At 49.3% G+C, this 19,273-nt stretch overlaps 7 protein-coding genes across 7 annotated transcripts; 2 read left to right on the top strand and 5 right to left on the bottom strand.

Annotated features, from left to right (window-relative positions):
- Positions 1-11: 11 nt before the first annotated feature.
- On the bottom strand, positions 12-249 carry N7498_006127 (uncharacterized protein; the record flags this gene model as incomplete). Its single annotated transcript, XM_058453189.1, has 2 exons — positions 12-205; positions 231-249. The coding sequence occupies 2 exons, from the start codon at positions 247-249 to the stop codon at positions 12-14; spliced, it is 213 nt and encodes a 70-aa protein (XP_058307380.1).
- A 2,803-nt stretch (positions 250-3,052) lies between these two features.
- N7498_006126 (uncharacterized protein) lies at positions 3,053-3,747 on the bottom strand (the record flags this gene model as incomplete). Its single annotated transcript, XM_058453188.1, has 3 exons — positions 3,053-3,192; positions 3,244-3,337; positions 3,397-3,747. 3 exons carry the CDS (start codon positions 3,745-3,747, stop codon positions 3,053-3,055), a joined length of 585 nt encoding a protein of 194 aa, XP_058307379.1.
- A 2,399-nt stretch (positions 3,748-6,146) lies between these two features.
- On the bottom strand, positions 6,147-8,403 carry N7498_006125 (uncharacterized protein; the record flags this gene model as incomplete). The annotated part of the gene is made up of 6 exons (XM_058453187.1): positions 6,147-6,507; positions 6,570-6,661; positions 6,718-7,299; positions 7,362-7,779; positions 7,829-8,252; positions 8,361-8,403. The coding sequence occupies 6 exons, from the start codon at positions 8,401-8,403 to the stop codon at positions 6,147-6,149; spliced, it is 1,920 nt and encodes a 639-aa protein (XP_058307378.1).
- Positions 8,404-9,002: 599 nt separating this feature from the next.
- N7498_006124 (UPF0075 domain protein) lies at positions 9,003-10,429 on the bottom strand (the record flags this gene model as incomplete). Its single annotated transcript, XM_058453186.1, has 3 exons — positions 9,003-10,172; positions 10,221-10,295; positions 10,349-10,429. 3 exons carry the CDS (start codon positions 10,427-10,429, stop codon positions 9,003-9,005), a joined length of 1,326 nt encoding a protein of 441 aa, XP_058307377.1.
- Positions 10,430-11,002: 573 nt separating this feature from the next.
- On the top strand, positions 11,003-12,970 carry N7498_006123 (uncharacterized protein; the record flags this gene model as incomplete). The annotated part of the gene is made up of 7 exons (XM_058453185.1): positions 11,003-11,423; positions 11,474-11,563; positions 11,626-12,032; positions 12,087-12,278; positions 12,327-12,421; positions 12,481-12,749; positions 12,801-12,970. The coding sequence occupies 7 exons, from the start codon at positions 11,003-11,005 to the stop codon at positions 12,968-12,970; spliced, it is 1,644 nt and encodes a 547-aa protein (XP_058307376.1).
- Positions 12,971-13,688: 718 nt separating this feature from the next.
- Positions 13,689-15,428, top strand: N7498_006122 (inorganic phosphate transporter; the record flags this gene model as incomplete). Its single annotated transcript, XM_058453184.1, has 1 exon — positions 13,689-15,428. The coding sequence occupies one exon, from the start codon at positions 13,689-13,691 to the stop codon at positions 15,426-15,428; it is 1,740 nt and encodes a 579-aa protein (XP_058307375.1).
- Positions 15,429-15,762: 334 nt separating this feature from the next.
- On the bottom strand, positions 15,763-18,630 carry N7498_006121 (potassium transporter 19; the record flags this gene model as incomplete). Its single annotated transcript, XM_058453183.1, has 11 exons — positions 15,763-16,695; positions 16,747-16,893; positions 16,949-17,066; positions 17,158-17,209; positions 17,251-17,428; positions 17,495-17,663; positions 17,720-17,765; positions 17,813-17,987; positions 18,039-18,273; positions 18,337-18,362; positions 18,418-18,630. 11 exons carry the CDS (start codon positions 18,628-18,630, stop codon positions 15,763-15,765), a joined length of 2,292 nt encoding a protein of 763 aa, XP_058307374.1.
- Positions 18,631-19,273: the final 643 nt, after the last annotated feature.

Below are 19,273 nucleotides of genomic sequence, written 5' to 3'. Positions count from 1 at the left end.
AATAGCCCTTTTTAAGTAACCAACTTAAACTGGATCCAGTTACTACCGAGAACAATAATTGCAGGCCGGCCTCCGTTATCTTTTGGGTCGTTAAGCTTATCCTCGACGACCCACGCTACAGTGTTTTCATGATCTTGTGAATTACCCCAATCCCACCACCCAGGTGAAGCTCCCTTGAATTGATACCGAAATTGATGGCCGGGCGCTGCATTCTTCGGGAAATCACTCACCTCCCGCGTAAATGACCATGACTCGCCGGGCCTCAAGACCTTAAGGGGTTATTGATTTCGATCGTTACGACCAACATTTAGCGGCTCGGGCGTAGAGAATCTATAGGCATGGTACATGAGGATAGAGTTGACTTCATGAGGATTTCATTCATCACCGTTCTTAACGTAAGAGCCTGAATCCATCGTAGTGGCGATCGATATTTTTGAAGACGGACGTGTGAAATGTAATAGGTCTTTTCATCAGAAGGTCCAGGAGCTGCATCGTATGAGATGGTGATAGTGACGGGATAGTGAAGCTTCTCACTGAGTGTACGATCTGACATTGATATTGTATCAGGACCGGCTATGGTCATACTAAAAGTCGGTGCGCCATTTTCTCGAGCAGAAGGTGAAAGAGGTCTTGGTGAAGGCGGCCATAAGATCACTTCGTCCTCGAGGTCACTCTCCTCGTCGGTGAAGCTCAATGACTGATGCGATCCGCTGGGAAGGACAATCGCAGGAGATCTTGGAATAAGTTGACTACCATTGTATCCTGCTAATGTCCCCCAGCCCCACAAATTTATCTGTCCCCCTTTCCAAAATAATTCACAGGACTGGCGATTGGTAAAGGAGCCAAAAGAGGTAGAAAAAAGATCGGTTTCCAATAAACTCTGTCACCTGGACCAAGTTGTTTGGAGCAAGAGCCCGAGGCTGATACCTGTCGTGGATGGATGAATTTGGCAGATAACTGGTGAGAATGAACGGGCTGTAGCCGGCCGGCTTCATGCCGAAGAAGCAGTATATCTCCACGGTTAAATCCATCTTCGACGGGGTCCCAATAGATAATGCATGTTTGTCTCTGCGGATTATCCGCAGCTCTGATAATTACGAAAATTATTTCGTTCTAGGATTCAATGCCGAGGTCGAAACGGGGTTTCACTTGAATGGTGAGAGTGAGGCGGGTAGTTTAAGATCTGGCGGTGAGGTTAGTTTTTCCTGTCACTTGGTTTCTCGAAGACTATCATACGGTCTGTCTACGAGGTCGTATTCCGCGTAGGACGAGAGCTGCTACTCTGATGGATCGGAAGCCACATGGAATTTTTGCGAAAAGGACGAGATGCTTGTGGGTTTGGGGTTGGAGGCGGTACCCTGCTTCCATGCTCATCTGCCAAGATCATCCCATAACGCCACAGTGTCAACCACGTAATTCCGACAGCAAGTAGCGGATCACCAGAAGGTAGAGGACCTAAATTATCCCGAGGAGGATAATCTCGGTACAAGATCAAGTCTCGTTGATCTTGCAGTGCAGCAATTGACAATCTGTCGGGCTTAAGCGCAAAATTTTTGAAGTCATTTTTCCTATTCGCCAGTTCGGAGGTCCATCGCAGAGGCCTTCGCTTTGAAGCAAAAGAAGACAAAAAAACAAAAACATACAACAGCGGGGATTCGCTGGTGGTCACCCACCCAACTACTAACCTGCCGGCGTGTGGCTTAAGTACGGCTGAGCGGACGGGAAGCCCTGTTCTCCACACCCTATGGTCGTATGTACTGAACTCGTGAAGACAATAGAATATATTCTGCTTCAGGGGAGAAAGACGGGCGAAATTAGGGCGAGCGCCACTTTAGCGTCGCCGGACCGAGGGTCAGTTGAAGCGTATTCTGATAACGGAACTATGAACGAGCTCCGGAAACGAAAGGAACGGTATGGGGATAGAAAGCGACGCCTGTGAGCCCATTTCAGGTTCCGGTGTAGCTTCAATCTTGGATACTTGACGTAGCTTGCTAATCATTAAACCTCAGTCTGTTTCTCGGGATTTCCCTTTGGGCTCGAATATTTCAATGCTCTACCGTCTAACGGCTTCGTTTTCTCTTGGCCCTTTTCTTTCACCTCACCTTTCAGCACTGTATCGGCAGCAACGAAATTACCAATGAAGCCGAGACACACCAGAGGAATGAGTATGATGAAGACCACTCGAAATCCTTTCATTTTTGCGTCGAGGATTTGAGAAAGCTAGATTAACCTATAAGCGTAATAATATGGAAGTAGGGTTCTTATAGAAGATGCAACCAAGTTCAGGAAGATACGGTGTTTCCTAGGGTGTTGCACCGTGGCCTACGTCAACCTTGGCACTAAAAGGATGCCACTATCTATTAGATATTTAGTGGAGCCGACAAAGGAAATTCAAATAAGTAGGACGGCTACTCTACTGTCGTGCAAGCAGAAGCTTCCACTCCTTTATCCGTAGTCCTAGGTGTATAATCGAATTTCACGTATCTCTCCTATTAGCTACGTTTTACACTATTACGGGATATAATTTACCTGTATTGCAATATTAATTTGACAGGTAAAGTGAGAGATATAGCAGAAATTCAGAGAGAAAAGAAGCGATCAGAGATGGCAGAAAGGACGGTAGAAAGAGTGCTTCCATGTTGAATTGGAAACTCTAGATAAATGCATAGATTATGCACCAAAATCCTCACACTAGTATTAGCCATTGCCTTAGCATTTCTCAACCAAAGAATAATCCACAGGAGAGCAACATCAGAAGCCATCCTAGGTATAAGCTTTGGCCCGCAGTCAGCCCTGAAGCCGCGCCAGTAAACGGACGGCTGGTTGCCGAGCTTGTGGTTGACCCTGTGGACGTGGCCGTGGTGGAGGACACCGTCGAATTTTGCCATCTTTCAACCACATAATGCACCATAGTTCTGTTATATTTCGGAAGGTAGTTCCCATGGACTGCTTCGTTCTTGCCTGCGTCGCAATATTGGTCACCCTTGTCGCACCAAGATGCCATACGATCGCTGTACTGCTTGCACACAGTGTTGTTCTTTCGCGGGAATATCTAGTTGAGAAGTCTTAGACAAATGGCAACGAGAGATGTGACCACGGCGTTATTACTTACACCGTCGTGAACGCTTGTGCCGCGATCGTATGTTGTGTTAGCAATGTGCGTCGGGTCGCCCCACAGGACGATCGCAACAACTGCAGTTGGGTCAGCTTCAGCAAATCGTCGACAACGCCAGGGATACTTACTGCTGTTCTTGACTAGTTCTGGTGATAATGGTGCATCATGGTTAAAAATGCCACCAAGGCCACCACAAACGACATCAGAGACTACTTGGGCACCCTGACAACCAGCGGGTGAGCATCTTCATCAGCAACTCACGGAATCTTCTTGCCACGTACCTGAGAGTAGCCCAAGAGGGCCATTTTTGAGTCTGGGCATGACGAATGGTACTCATTCACTAGCTGCAGCATAGCAGTTGCCCCGTCGCTCTCTGACTGCTGATAGGGGGGATTATCCTCAGTTGCAGGGTACTCCACGCCCATAATCTCCGAGCCATTGATTTGCGCTGCAATAAGCTGTGCTAGATACCCAGCAGATGCGGAGTTCTTGGGAAAGAGTCCCTTTGGACTGGCAGCCGCGGGTTCGCCGCTGCCCCTGGCAACGATCATATATAGGCCATCTGCGCAGTTCGAGCTTTTTGCCGCAATAGCAGCGGCGAAGAGGCCAATTGTAACCAGAAACCCACGCATTTTAAGGGCTAATTGTAAAGGATAGAAGAAGTACTCTGTTGTCGTTACGTCACTACCAAGGAGAAAGTGTGGCGATTGAGGTGGTTAAATATAAAAGTTACATGTGTTCTTAGGCGTGCCGTTCGCTGTGCGTGAGATCCGCCTCGATATGTTTGTAACTGGTGAACAGCCCTAGGGGATTAGCCGCGACAGGGGGTGTGGGGTCAGCTAAGCCCCTCAATCCTTGGAAACATAGCCCCTCCAACGTGTCTCGTAGCTACGCACGGCAGAAGCCTACGGACAGGGATAGCCCACCTTGGATGGATAAGCGGCCCCTTCATAAATTACCATCTGTCATGGACCTTCGCGGGTAGTCTATGAATGGGCGGGTTAATTGCTATGGTTGTCCTGATTGTTTAAGTGGCCCGTACATACGAGAGGTGCTAAGTGTGGCTGCGAAGTGAGGAGCTGAGAAAGGCCTTGGCGTTTACTGGGACCCTTGATGAGATACCTACCCTCGAGCCTTTTCAGCCCTATGGATACCCTGGAAAATATTTGTAACTGGCTTTGATTACTAGCCCCTGTGGTCAGCAATAAGTATATTGAGCTTATGTTAAACGTAAACTTGGCTCACTATTTGACCTTTTCTGGTGATCCAGGCTCATGAGAATGTCGATCAGATCATCCATCCAGAAATTAGTGCGCGAGACGCAAGCCTCCCTGTAAATGACAGTGGGCCATGGCATATCCTTATTATTATTTTGCATTTGGTGGTTAAGCCAGACCTAGGGTATAATTAGGAGCTGAAGCTGGAGGCCTAAATGTAGACCGTAGATCCTCCGGATCGGCTTATTTCCACAACTTTCCTCGTCCTTGGGTTCCTTGCTGGAGGGGTCACAGAGGCTAGCTTTTGGCCAAAGCTGAATAGTTATGGAGCGCAATGCCCCGGGAAGAAATACCGTTTCTCACTTTCAATAATTCTTTACCTTCCGCGACCTCGATCTAGCTGTGCTTCCATCAACGCCGAAGAGACCCAGTAAGCCGGCGATCCCTAACACTAGATGGAAGAGAGACTAGGCATCCCGGAGATTGCCTACGTGGATATTATAACGAGCCTCCAGAAGGAGAGTCTCCAAGCCATCGAGAGAGTCGAGGAGTAAATCATGGGAAGTAACATAGTGAGACACGACGCTGACAAAATATTGTGCCACCTGGTGATTAGGCTGATCGAATCGGAGTTCTGGAACATCCTGTATCGGTTAATGTAAACATAGGGCAATTTAGATGATCCTCTGTGCGACGTGCACTGGCTGACTAGACTCTGATGAAGTCCGGTGTTCGACCTGGGCAGGTGCAGTTGAGCAGACCAACAAATAAAATGGTTGAACACAAAGCGGGTTGCGATCCAGAATCTGCTTGATAATGGCAGCAGACGGAAGTAATGACTGAATATAGCTCAGGGAGCCGGATGATATTGGACCACTCTGGAGAGCGGTATCATTGTCTGATTTGGGAAGGTGTATCACCCTGGGGTCTATGGTATCGACAAACAAATCCTTGTCCACTTTCAGGGGTAAATGATGATCTTTGGGATGGTGAATGGGCTCTTTGGTTTTGTAGCAGCTGCGCCACCAGACCCTCAAAGTGGTCATTGCGCCGTTCCACGGCTTGATAGGCTGCGTCTTGAGAGCTAGCGTACTCATGGCTGATGCACGAGAGACCCTTGCGCTGGCAAGAGGCACAGACTGTTGCCTAAGGCGGGGCGAACTGGCATCGAATCTTACGATTTTTACATTCCCAGCAGCTGAATGTGCCTTTCCGGATCTTCGGCGCTTCTGTGTCGGTTCACTGGAAGTTTGGAATAGGGAACTCATTGTCGATGGTATAGTTATCTCGTATGGACTAGGGTTGTTGACTAAGAAACGTGTCCTGGTATTTTGTCGCGGATTTCTCGATGATTGATCGACGAGGGGGCCAATCCAGGTACAGCGGCCAAAAGTATTTGACCGGCAGCCCTGCCAAGCCCGCCAATACGCACGCAGTTACTTAATCGTGGATATTGACGAAAGGTGGAAATTCTAGCTCATTTTTCTATATATAAAGTCAAGTCTCTCACGTTACGCGCCAACATGGGTGCCGATGGTCCGCTCGGAATAAATATCCAAACTTCCATAAGTAACCAATCACAGGAGCCATCAGGCAGTGTTTCAAGTTTATCTCCTTACAGGAAGGTGTCTGATTCCTCAGTTGACGGATCTTGCTCGAAAGCAGCGCTTCGGTGTACGTAGAAAGTAGGAGAGATTACCTGAGGCAGCATGACCCTAGATATGCTTCGAATCCTCCCCTGGGACATGAAACGGCGCTAAATGTTTGACATTGTATCAACCTCAGAGCTGGTTACTGACAGCCAACCACCCAAATTACTGAAACGCCAGAGACGGAAACTCCTCGGAACTCGAGGTATCCAGCGGAAAAGGCCAATCCATCAGCAGCTCTAAAGGCACCTGAAACAGCGACATCTGGTCCTCCAGAGCCGACGACGGTTCGAAGGCGGTATTCGGACCACCATGGGCATTGGTTGTCGACACTGAAGGTTGTGTATTTGTACCTAAGCACACATCGGCGTTGCCTGAAGACACTGGAGTAGTATGCAGATTGAGCTCCCGTGATGTTCCTATGAATCCGTCAATGCGGCCGACCTGGTACCGGAGGCATTCACTAGCTCCCGAGGCGCGATGTAGGCTCGTTTCGAGACGGTCAAGGAAATCTGCTGTTTTAAGGCTTCCCAAAAAGTTAGTATAGTACGAGAGGGCTTGAATGATGGCGAAGTCAACGGGACTTACACTAGGGCACGGGCCCGTTGGTAGGAAGTCTCAGACAAGTTGTCTTCCATAACGGAGCCCAAGATAGAGCCGATGCCGCCGATGTGATGGAGCTGCAAGTCATCAGCGGAATTCACTTCGCCTATGGAAAAGAAAAAGAAAAACCCACCAGAGGCAAATTGATCGTTTTGAGGTATTCTAAGGGCATTTTTGAGAACACCTTAAGCATCTCTTCGGCGACATCACATCTTCGATCCACCCCGGCCCGTTCGGTAGATAATAAGACCATCCGGAGAAGTTGCATCGTTGCATGGATGTTGGCCGATTGGAAGCCAAAGAGATCTTTGGTCATATCGCCGGTGATTGGAGGTGTTTCTCGGAATCGTGACTGTAGTGCGGAGTACATAGAGAGGACATGTTCCATGATCACCAATTCACATACAGGTGCCGGACCAAAGAGGGGTGACACTGGGTCTCTCTCGGCCGGATACAGCCGGCGTCGATTGCTATTGATTATATGCTCAAGAACACGGTAGAGATCCGTGGTAAAGTTCCAGCCTCGGAGCCAGGAAAAATCGTTGTTATCACAGCTTGGTCCTAGCGATGTGGACGGTACACCATAAGAATGAGACGTGATAAGCTCGTCGTCGAGTTCGCTGGGGTAGCGCACAAGCGAATGGGCCTCGCGATATCGAATAACGCCGCCCCACACAATTGTGGAATAAATATCCAGTGTGTAGATCGACCAGAACTTCCATTACAGTTAGTCAGAATGAAGTAAACCAACCAAAGACACCTTGGGGTCGTCATTACCAATCTTCTGCGCTCTTCAATTTCGATAGTGTTCAAGCTTTTTGGCCAGAGCTTCTCATCATAGAGTCCATTCATAGAAGTCAAGGTATGATATAACCCTGAGAATTTCTGCATATTCCTGATCTGACCATTTTGAATACTGGTAATAGCTAGCAAGGCGCACGCCCGCATATAATTTATACCTTTAGCAGCGACCACTTCATCGGGTATGGAGTTTTGGGCCATTGCAAAGTAAACTTCTGAAGGCGGTTCCATAAGTTCTTTCCGGTCCCAGCGTTTGGAGCACAATGCTCCGTCACGCACTCGACCGGATACGAGAGCACATGCAGCCATCGTTGAAGCAAAGAGACCTTGGTCTCGGAGATGGTTCTGGCTTTTGATCGCCTCGATGAAAGACGGCCGATGAAACAAAGGGAATCTATCACGTCGTCAACAGTTTATCAGGGACGAAAGGTCTCCAATCTTACATCGGATAAACGATCTCGAAATACACCTGAACAAGGTTCTGGATCTGTTGGTCACAGCTAATTGCAAAAGCTGTCCATGAAGGTCGTATACCGGATTCTTCTCGGTCATCATCGTAATCATTCGCTGGCGAACAGGAGCCCAGAATGGACTGGGTTCCAATAGACACTGGCTGTCGCGGAGCCAAGGCAGGAAAGTGTGAGCGTCGAGGAATAGAAGAGCCGGATGTTGCTCCAACTGCCACAGATGTAATCTCCGGATAGGCTTTCGGAACTTGGCTGTCAGTCAAGGTGCTGCGCCTGGTGTTACGGCGCTTTGCCGGGCGATCAAATGTACACGGCAGGTCAAAGTCCACGCAATTCCGGCACCGGCCTAGGGGGAAGTCACCCTTGCCGCATTTAATGCTGCGTCGATTGCAAAAGTCACCTAGAGGAGTGATTGGTTACTGACCGACTTCAGGACCACTCACTCAGCTGCATCACGCCGCCAGACAAGCCAAATAGTCAACTCCGCCTCGAATATCGGATGACTTACAGGCTTTAGAAATACGTTGAAGCTTTCGTGGTCTTTGTGGCATTTTTATGTTTACTCGTCCCAAATCTTGTCGGGCTCGGTATCGCAAGCGAGAGAGTTTAGGCGTTTTCCGCCCTCGGCGAGGCGAGGTGCGGGGAGAAGCTGTGAAGGCGTGGCAACGGGGATGCTGTCAAGCAACTGGGAAGGACTGAAGTTGACGATGAGAAGTCCTACAGCAAAAAAGTGATAGGATGATGGAGACCTGGACAAAAATCGCTTGTACTCGCCAATGTTTGCGAATGCTCACTCATGGTCAGTGGTTCAGAGTGTCTGAAAGGAAGTTTCGGGTACAAGTTGCAGAACCTAACCCCGGCCCGATGGAGCCGACCATTGATACTAAGTCAGTGGAGCGACGTGGGGTTGGCTCTACAGTACCCTATTGATCCAGTTTGAGTTCCGGCTAACCAGACAGGCGATGGTTGAAAAAAGGTTGTTCAGATTCCATAGGATGAATATTGTCTCTCGAGATCGACCTCGATAATACTTGTACAATTTTCCTGAATTTCATTTCCAGCGTCTATCTATACAACGAAATATGGTCTATTTACACCATCCCATGCAAGAGAGTTCAAGTGACTCAGGTAAGTATTCCTCAAGAGACCATTATTGCCACTTGTTGTCGAACACCTTGCCATCGACATAGTTGACCAGCTCTTTCACCGGTGAGAGATGGTCGTGGCCAGCACCAAACTGCATACCTTGGCGGAGGACCTTGCGGTAGTTCTTACCAGGAGACACCTTTCCGAGCACATATTCTTGACGGTTCTCGACGCGCGTGGGAACAGGAATAGAACGACCCACGATGGCCTCCATACCCTGCCACGCGAAGGTGATAGCCTCCTTGGCTCCAGCTGGAATACCGGCCTCATCAAGCATCATGATGCGGGTGTTTGGATAGTGCTTTTGGATGTATGCGGTAATATTAGGGTTATACGCGCCGCCACCGCACATAAAGATTTCTGCGATCTCTAGGTCTTTGGGGGCATAGCGACGGTAGTGATCCACGATAGCTTGTGCGGTGACGCGAGTGATGGTGGCGACGACATCGTCAGGACTAAGTCCTTTCGCTTCAGCCTTGGCAATGAGCTCATGCGCGAGCGTATCACGGAAAACCTCGCGGCCAGTTGTCTTTGGTGGATCAAGGGCGAAGTACTTGTGGCGAAGGAAATCGTCGACGAGCTCTTGATCGACTGTACCACGTGCACCCATCTCGCCGTCCTTGTCGTACTCACGCTCTCCGTTTGTGTAATGACGCACAACTGCATCGATGAAAACATTGCCTGGCCCGGTGTCAAAGTCGTAGCATTCGTCTACACCACCGTGGGTATCGGGAGGGATAAAGCACACGTTCGCGATACCGCCGATATTCTGGCAGGCACGTAACTTTGTCGGGTGGTGTAATACAAGGGCGTCGAAAAAGGCAATCAGTGGCGCGCCCTGACGGCCGGCAGCTTGATCGCTCACTCGGAAGTCGGTCACTGAGGTAATGCCGGTGCGCGAGGCCAGGAATGATCCTTCCGCCATCGTCAATGCGCTGCGGGTCTCTCCAGGCTCAGGCATAGAGAGCAGCCAGATCGTTTGGCCGTGGGAGCCCAGAACATCAATTGAACCGATGTCAACGTGGTACTCCTTGCAAAATTCGTGCACTGCAGACGCAAACGTCTCACCGAGGATGACATTTACTTCCGATAATTCGGACGGGGAAGTGTGGTTGCGCAGAATCATATTCATGATCCGCTTCTTGATGACCGGCTCCAGAGGAATCTCTCCATACTATTTCCGGTGTCAGTTGTGTTACACGATTCTGACGAGAATACTTACCTTCAGCAACTCAAAGTGCATCGGTGACTCGGGAGTCTCCTGTCGGAAGTGGCAAAGAGCACAGTCGATCCCATCCTACATTCACTGTTAGTTTGCTCTTCGTATGAAAACCAACCAAGAATACTCACCATTGACGTTCCGCTGTTCAGACCAAGAACGGTTAGGTCCAAGGCATGGCCGCCAGTGCCGTTGACCGTAGTGGAACCCATAGTTTGCTCTATATGGGAAATTTGACGTCGATACCAGGAGTGTCTATGGAGAGACGTGAGCGAGAACTCGGCCGTACTTATTGGAAACCAAAGTCCAATCGCCGGCTGAATGGTTAACATACGCTGGAGTACCGCATTCTACATCCGGTTAGCCGAACCACGAAGAGTGCTGGATGTTGTGAGGCGGCTAAACGGGTAATCGGCAAAACGCTTATTATTATGTCACCGTTCCACAAGTGAGCGTGTGCAAAGTTGTTAACCGGCTAAACGCTTGAATAACAAATGCCGGGGTGGAGCCATCTTGCATTTCTCCAGGATAAGCCGCAGGCCGATCGTCCGGGGCACTCCACCTTAAATCAAGAGACGCGAGCATCCGATAAATCCGAACGATGACTCAGCTGTAAAAGCTCAGGCAATGATGACTTTGGCGGGCACTGTTAAACGTTTAGACGCCTAAATGAGAAATGCCGGTAGAGCGACCCCCGAACTTCCCCAGAACGACTACCGACCCGAATGCCCGAGAACGCCCCACCATGTATATAAAGAATTACGAGCATCCGATAATTGCGATGAATGGAATGGGACAGAGAAACGACGAAAATGGGCTATACGACGCTATGGAAGCGGCTTTCGCCGCGGCAGTTGAATATCACCATCCAAGTTTTCTCCCTCGTATCCATCTTCTTCGAGGGATATGATCAGGGAGTCATGGGTGGTGTCAATGCTTCGCCCAAATACGTCACAGAGGTCGGCATTGGTACGCCTGATGGCACCGTGACTGACACCACGCACCAGGGTGGCATTGTCAGTGTCTATTACCTTGGTGCTATCTTTGGTTGCTTTGCAGGAGGATACCTGGCTGATCGAATTGGTCGTATTAACGGCATGCTGATGGGCGCGATATTTGCATTGATCGGCGGTGCACTACAGAGTGCTGCTCAGAACTCGAACTTTATGATTTGTGCTCGAGTGGTTACGGGCATTGGCACCGGAGGTGAGTAAAGGATCGAAACTTCCAACCTGCACCAACTCACGGTGATATAGCTTTGACCGGTATCACCCCTGTCTTGGTGTCCGAAACCTCTTCGGCAGATCACCGTGGAGGATTTTTAGGTTACGTTTTCATTGCCAATTGTAAGAAGACCCTTGAATGTTCATTTTGAGGTTTTAATAGATGTTTCTCTTACACTTTCTAGACCTCGGCATCTCAGTCGCATACTGGATCTCTTTCGGTCTCGCCTTCGTCGACAACGGATACTCGGAGGTGCGATGGCGATTTTTGCTTGCCTTCCAATGCCTTCCGGCCCTTTTCCTTGTCTGTTGCATCAAGATGCTACCGGATAGTCCCCGATACCTCGCTTCAGTGGGTCGCAAGGCAGAGGCGCGTGAGCTATTGGAAAAACTTCGTCAGCACCGAGCTACCAAAGATGAAATTGATCAGGAATTCTTTGAAATCGTCACATTGGCAGAGGAAAGTAAGGGTCATTCTATCCAATTTGCAGAGATCTTGATCGGCAAGGGTGGAAAGATACATCCGAATTTAGGAAGACGAGCTTGGCTATGCGTCTGGCTACAAATTATGGCTTCCTGGACGGGTATTACTGTGAGTCTATTTTACGGGATTTTCTTTTCTTGAAGCTAACCAGGTCGATTATAGGCCGTCACTGCATATTCTCCTGTGCTTTTAAAACAAGCCGGATACACCCAGCTTACGCAGAATGGGCTGGCTGGGGGTATCAACACGATCGGAATCATCGGTACCATTATCAGCGCTCAGATCGTCGACCGCCTAGGCCGTCGTGTCTGTCTTCTAATTGGCGCAGCAGTGCTATTTGCCGTCAATCTAATCGTAAGTTTTTACTTCGAATCTGCTGATCTCCCTCTAACCGTGCTCCAGGCTGGGTCTGTCTACGAGGGCTCATTGCATAATCCCGCCAAAGCGGCGCAGTACGCTCCCGGGGCTATTGCCATGTTGTTTTTGTTTAACCTTGGGTAAGTCCGGCACATTCAGTTCCAGATGTCCATATGTACTAACCTGGTGTTCATAACAGCTATGCTGCGACCTGGGGCACGGTCGCATTCTTGATCCCCACGGAAATTTTCCCCAGCGATTTGCGAGCTCAGGGGAACGGGTTTGGCATTACTGGCTGGGCCATAGGTGTTGGCATGACCACTTTGGTCAATCCGATCATGTTCCAGGCTCTGAAGGTTCGCTTGCACGTCATCTTTTTGCAGACAAAGCTGACAATATTTTTGCAGAGCCGAACGTACTTCCTTTTCGCCGGTCTCAATTTGATCTGGATACCAACTGTTTACCTCTGTATGCATTGCCCCGATATTAAATGTTGGAAGATCATCGCTAATGATATAGTCTACCCTGAAACCCGTAACCGCTCGCTGGAATCCATTGAAGCACTGTTCTCAACCTCGAGCCCCTTCTACTGGAAGATGGAACAGGCATTTAAACTGCATGGTGATGTTTTGGTGGAACACGGAATCAGTCGGGATGATGACAAACCAGAGCAGGAGATGATTGCGTGATGATTTGGATCTCGTACAAAAATATTGAATGTGATACCCTCAACTAGCATAGAATCGATCCAGTTTAGGTTATATGGACTTTATGGGCACGGATGCACGAGAACAGTGATCTTGTTCGAGAGGTAGATTTTGAGAGTGGCAAATAATTCCGCCCCTTTTGGCCGTGCAATATTCCAGACCGAGCGCGAAACACCGCCAAGCCAGGCAGTGCCGCCCGCCCAACGGACGAAGACCTCCAAGATCTCGGCGCCGAGCCCCAACCCACGAATTACTCAAAATTGCACTCAATAACAGTTCGTCCCCCATAAACGTGCCTGTGAGCTTAATTTTATTGGTCAATTCGATCTACTTCAGGTTCGTTCATCGTCGGATATCCAGCTCACTCCGCCCTTGGCGTCTGGTCTCGGCGAGAATTCTTCTCTACTTTCATAGGAGACATTCAATGCCATGGATTGCTCTCAACCAGTAACCGCTAAATGCCAGGTGCACGCTGGCCATAATGGATTTACCATAGGCTGAGCTTCGTATGACATCCAGCCGAGCGATGGATCAGCCAAGTAGATAACATACGTTTATTCAAATTTGCGCTTGGCGGTGGCTATTGTGCGACGTGATTTATAAAGGTGTTTTGCTGTTTCGTAGTCTTGATTTCGAGCTTGATTTCCGCATCCAAGTCTCAGTTAACTCCCCTTCCTCGGAACTGAGGGTAGTCGTCGCCATGGTGCCAGCAGCTACCGCAAAATACGACTGGATCCTCGCCCTTACCTCGATCGCTTTCATCTTCAGTGCCTTCGGGAATGGTGCCAATGATGTCGCAAACTCGTACGCGACTTCTATCGCGGCTCGGACGCTGAACATGGCCACGGCCGGTGTCCTGGCAGCGATCACCGAGTTCGTCGGCGCCGTAGCGATGGGCTCCCGAGTCACCAGCACAATCAAGAATGGTATTATTGGTATCGACAGATTCGAAGGAAAGCCCGGTGCTCTTATGCTGGCTATGGGTTGTGCGGAGATTGGCAGCGCGACATGGTTGATGTTAGCGACCAAGGTGGGCTTCCCTGTGTCAACGACCCAGACTGTCGTCGGTGCTCTCATCGGTGTCGGGTTCGCATCTCAAGCGTCAATTAGCTGGGGCTGGAAGAAGGGTAGCGTATCCCAGGTGGCTGCATCCTGGGGCATTGCCCCTCTCATCGCCGCTGGCTTTTCTGCAATCATCTTTGGCACGCTCAAGTACGGCGTCCTTGAGCGACGCGATTCATTCAAATGGGCCATGCGCTTGATTCCATTTTATCTGGCCGTGACAGGTGCTATCTTGGCTCTCTTCATTGTCATCGAGGCTCCAAGTGCGCCGTCACTGGAGGAGTTTGGTGCCGGCAATGCAGTCGGCATCATCCTCGGGGTCTTCTTTGGCTGCCTCTTCATCGCCTATGTCTTCTTCGTGCCATATTTCAATCGCCGTCTTGTCAAAAACGACACCCGCGTCAAGTTCTATCACCTTCCCCTGGGCCCACTGCTCATGAAGGAGAACCCGCCTCTCTATTTCCCGAGTAAGGGCGACTCAGCCGTGATCAACTATTACGAAGATTCCTACGGGGAAGTTCTGGCTGGCCAGAAAGATGTATCGAAACAGGAACCAACCGCAATTGCCGATTCCGTACTGTCGTCCCCAGAGATTACCGCGAAAGCTCACTCCGAGCGACCGGATGACGATGAAGAGAAGAAGATCGACTTCACAAATACCACGCCGGAAATCAAGCCTCGCAAGAAGCATATCGAACCAACTGAGCGATTCATCGACCCCGTTCGTGGTATGTCCTGGATGGAGCCCAGAAAATACTGGGGATATACCAAGTGGCTGCTCCTGCAGGGCGTGACAAGGGATGTGGTCACACACGACTCGCCCGCTCTCCGTGCAATCCACGCCCGCGCTCATCGGTATGACGATCGCGTCGAGCATCTGTGGACCTACTGCCAAGTTGTCTCAGCCATGATGATGTCTATCGCGCACGGTTCCAACGATGTCGCTAATGCTGTTGGGCCCTGGGCTGCCGTGTACAGCACGTTCCATGCCGGTGTGGTCGAAACCAAGGCGCCTACTCCAGTCTGGTTCCTGGTGATTGCAGGCTTGCTCCTTGGAATCGGGTTTTGGTTCTACGGGTACCATATTGTACGCGCACTTGGAAACAAGATTACCCAGATGTCCCCGACGCGTGGGTTCAGTGTTGAGCTTGGAGCAGCTATCACCGTGCTTTTGGCTTCGCGACTTGGTCTGCCCGTCTCTACCACGCAATGTCTGACTGGTGCGTCTATGGGTGTTGCTCTCATGAATTATGACCTTGGCGCTGTTAATTGGAGACAACTGGGTTGGATCTTTGGTGGTTGGGTCCTGACACTCCCTTGTGCGGGACTAGTTGCCGGGTTGATTTGTTTGATGGCGTTGAACGCGCCTCACTTGTAAATGTTAAAATTATGTGACAGAGACAATCTGACTGTCATTTCAGTGTTCTATATAGCGACTCAAAATTAGATGAAACATATGCGAGCGATCGCCACCATCGAAGACAGGGATCATGTAATGCCTCGAACTAGGGAATACGAAGAATTTCGCAGATCTCGAGACCATTTCTTCTGCGGAAGCTAGCTTTGGGCCGATAGCGGGGGATACGAAACCCAGGAAAGACACTGAAATATACAATTTAAGGCAGGCGGGGAAGAGATGCGCTCGGTGCGCTTCGTTTCCATCGCGTCCAAAAAAAGGCAAATCTGTATACTTTCTATCTCGCAACAACAAATCACATCTCCTTCACAAATCCCACTTCTACAAGTCTATCACTCTCCACTTTCATTTGCTGAATCTTAGTTCGGCTAGACTCCCGCATCCACAGGAACACCCAAAGCACCATCCGACGAAAAATATTGCTGCTCGCTGCGATTTTTAGCTGCTCCTTGCCGACAATGTATATGATCTGAGACTTCCAAGCACGCAACAATGCACCCATTTCATCAGACTCGTCTTTTGCAGGATCAAAACGACTTGTTTCATCGACATAAGCGCGAATCAGATCGAGAACCAAGATAGCCAAATCGGGTGTGATGATCTCGTCGGTGTATCCGTGTCGCACCATTAAGCGATAACAGTTGGGAATAGGTTGTTTGTCGGGCCCGGTCCCGTAGGTATAGCACCGGGTCACAGTGTATCGCTCGCTGGGAGCAACCGAAGGGACCGATAGCGGTCGGAGGTGCAGAAAGACGGATACTTCGGGCATGGCGCTGAATTTCTGGAGGAAATGCAGGAAGACCACTGGTGTTTGGACTGTGCTGCCTGACTTGTCGAAGAATATCCCAAGTCCAGTGATTGGAGTGATAGAGGAGCCTCCAAACGATGGGTGTAAGCTCAACTGGTTATTCTTAAATGCGGTGGTCTGTGATAGAGGGGCATTATCGGATTCCTCGGCTGTCCATTGCTCTTCCTTTCCATAGCGCCAGAGAGTGAAGACGCATGTTATGATCACGGCTAGCATTAGAGTAAACCATGCGCCGTGTGGTACTTTGCTCAGAGCGGTGGACAAGAAAATTCCATCCCAGAGGGCGAAGATGATGAATACAGGAAGAACGAGATAAATGGGGAGTCTCCAAACAATCAGGGCTACTACCGCTACCATGGAGGTAGTCAGGAAGGAGACGAGAATCACGCAAGCGCCGTATGCTTCGCCAAGGGCGGTGGTCTGTTCATGTTTTAGCGGAAAGTAATGAGCAATAGCTTTATAACCACTTACATTGTTGTAGACAGCTGTTACGACGATCGTCCCAATCATCATCAGCCAATTGGCAAAAGGTATGTACACCTGTCCATGAAAGGTGTTTGATGTGTGATAAACTTTGACTTGGGGAAAGTATGACAATTTCATGATTTGTGCCAGTAACTGCTTTGATGTCAGTTGTATTTTTGTATGGCCCGGTTGTATGGTGTCTTATTACCTGGAAGGCACCGGTGATCACGGCTTGGCTGGCCACAATGCAGGCCAAAACAGCCATGACAAGGCTTGGGTAAAGCATTCCGGGAGGAACCGTGAGGAAGAAGGGATTAGCATATGCGCTGGGCACAACGCTTATGTGGGCCCCTTGTCCGATATACTTTTTGAAAGATATCAGCGGAAATATTCTCCCGATTTTCCGGAGAGGATTACCGATATGAGAAGGCACGGATAAACAAAGAAAATCCAGGAAATGCGAACCGCTCTGGGGATAAGTCAGTAATTTCCTTCTTGGCAGTCACGAACGGGATACTCGCCTTTGGCTGAATGCTCCCAGATCCGCAAAGAGAGTTTCGACTCCGGTGAACGCAAGCAAGATACCACCAAGCTGTAACCAGCCCTGCGTTTTGTTCCGCACCAGGAAAGACCCTGCAAAGTATGGAGAGAAAGCTTTCAGGATTGAGGAATCATACATGATTAGATTCTGTTGGAGCAAGTAATGAAGTCAGCAAAGTGATTTTCTGGTGCTTTGGAGACTAAACTGGCATACGTAGATTCCGAATGTCAAATTGAACAGCATCCATATAATCACTATAGGGGCAAACGTGCTCGCAATTTTGCTGGTTCCGAAAGGTTGGATGAGGAAGACGACAACGAGGATTGCACAGGAGACGCCAACAACAGTGGAGGAAGAAATTTCAGGATTCACAACAGTAATGCTATACTCCCATTAGCCACTTGTTAAATCGCGGGTTCATTTCAGATATCGACCTACCCTTGGATAGCACCGAGAATAGACTGGGCGGGAGTGAGAACACCATCTGCACCAGTTAACCAGCTGCCAATTCCAGAACACATTTGTACCCACCAGCAAGAAGCAATGATACTCCAAAAGCTCCTACAATTTTCAACAGCCATTTCATGAATGCGCTCCGCTCCAGGAAATTTCGTGTCATCAAATTGGGCTTTTGTAGATCATCTGTATTGAACCGTTGCATCGGTACCAAGTTTGTGTGCCGTGGATCAAATCGCACCAGTCGAGCCTGAATACGATGTCAGCACACTAAGAGAACTGTATGTAGGGTAATTCGCACGTATCGAGACAGAAGAGAGTAGATGGCAAATGTTCCTCCCTCGCCTTCGTCATCCGCATTGAGCACAATGCAAACGTATTTGATAGTGACCATGATCGTCAGGGCCCAGATGACTAGCGAGACGGCGCCAAGAATGTCTTCCTTGCTTGGCTCGCTGGTGAAGGTCGAGGAATAGACGTAAAGAGGGCTCGTGCCTATGTCACCATAGATAACACCGAGAGACTGATAAGCAAGCCTGTGTGTCGTACTCAAGTTTTAGTTTTGATCCTGGGTGAGATTCTATGTTCGAGTGACATACCATGCCAGAGCCCAGCCTTTGAAAACCTGTAACCCTTAATTCAGCGAACGCGTTTTTGGTGCTCTTAGAATATAGAAATACCTGTTTTTTGCGAAAGTCTCTCTCGTCAACGTCAAGCTCCATGGGAACAGATGCCGACTCCACGTCGGTTGTATTGGATTCTGCGGCCCTCACTTCCTTGGAAATGCTCGCTCGATGCATGGGCCGAGATGGATAGGCTCCGCCGTCAACAGAGCCTACGTTGACACCTTTCCCGTTGTCGTTGACGTTTTTGGAATCTGTAGAAGTGGCCATGCCGGAAGGCAAGCGCTTGGTTGATGGAGAAAGTGAAGACGAATATGACCAAACGTGCATGCAGGGATGAATATTTCTTTTATAAGGATTATTAGAGTCAGAATACGAGGTAGCTCCAGACATTCATCCAGCACGGCTATATTTCCCTATCAGACCGGATAAATCATATCTTGACACATCGAGGTCCTACACCAATCGCGTCTAGGGCCGATGGCAGGAGACATGATAAGCGAGACGACGTTGATACGAGGCGGAAAATACCTCAAGCCTTAGCCTTTTCAAGGTAGACGCTGAAATTATATCATACAGCCGCAGCAAGCGCCTTAAAGAGGGGGAGGGGGTTTCCAAGTCTCCTACCATAATGTTACAGATATTTTCTCCTACTATCAAGTGAGTAGGCGCACTTCCCTATTCCAAACGTTCTTACTCTCGTGTAAATTAGTACTGAAAGTAAAATCACGTCATTCGCATTAAAGAATTAAATATTTGAAGAGATGCTATGGGGGATCAAGTTCGCGGGAAAGTTGAAAGTTGTACGAGGCAATTATTTCCTCCACGGAACCTTGCGCCACGCGACTGACATCCAATCGGGAATTGAATCGGCCGCTCAATCCGAAAATAGCAGCTTTAGCCCCTAATAGAC

The sequence above is a fragment of the Penicillium cinerascens genome (assembly GCF_028974065.1).
Source record: "Penicillium cinerascens strain IBT 15544 chromosome Unknown contig_6_segment0_segment0, whole genome shotgun sequence".
Lineage (NCBI taxonomy): Eukaryota > Fungi > Ascomycota > Eurotiomycetes > Eurotiales > Aspergillaceae > Penicillium > Penicillium cinerascens.
The sequence above is the reverse complement of the archived record's forward strand: the minus strand, read 5'-3'. Positions and strand labels throughout refer to the sequence as shown.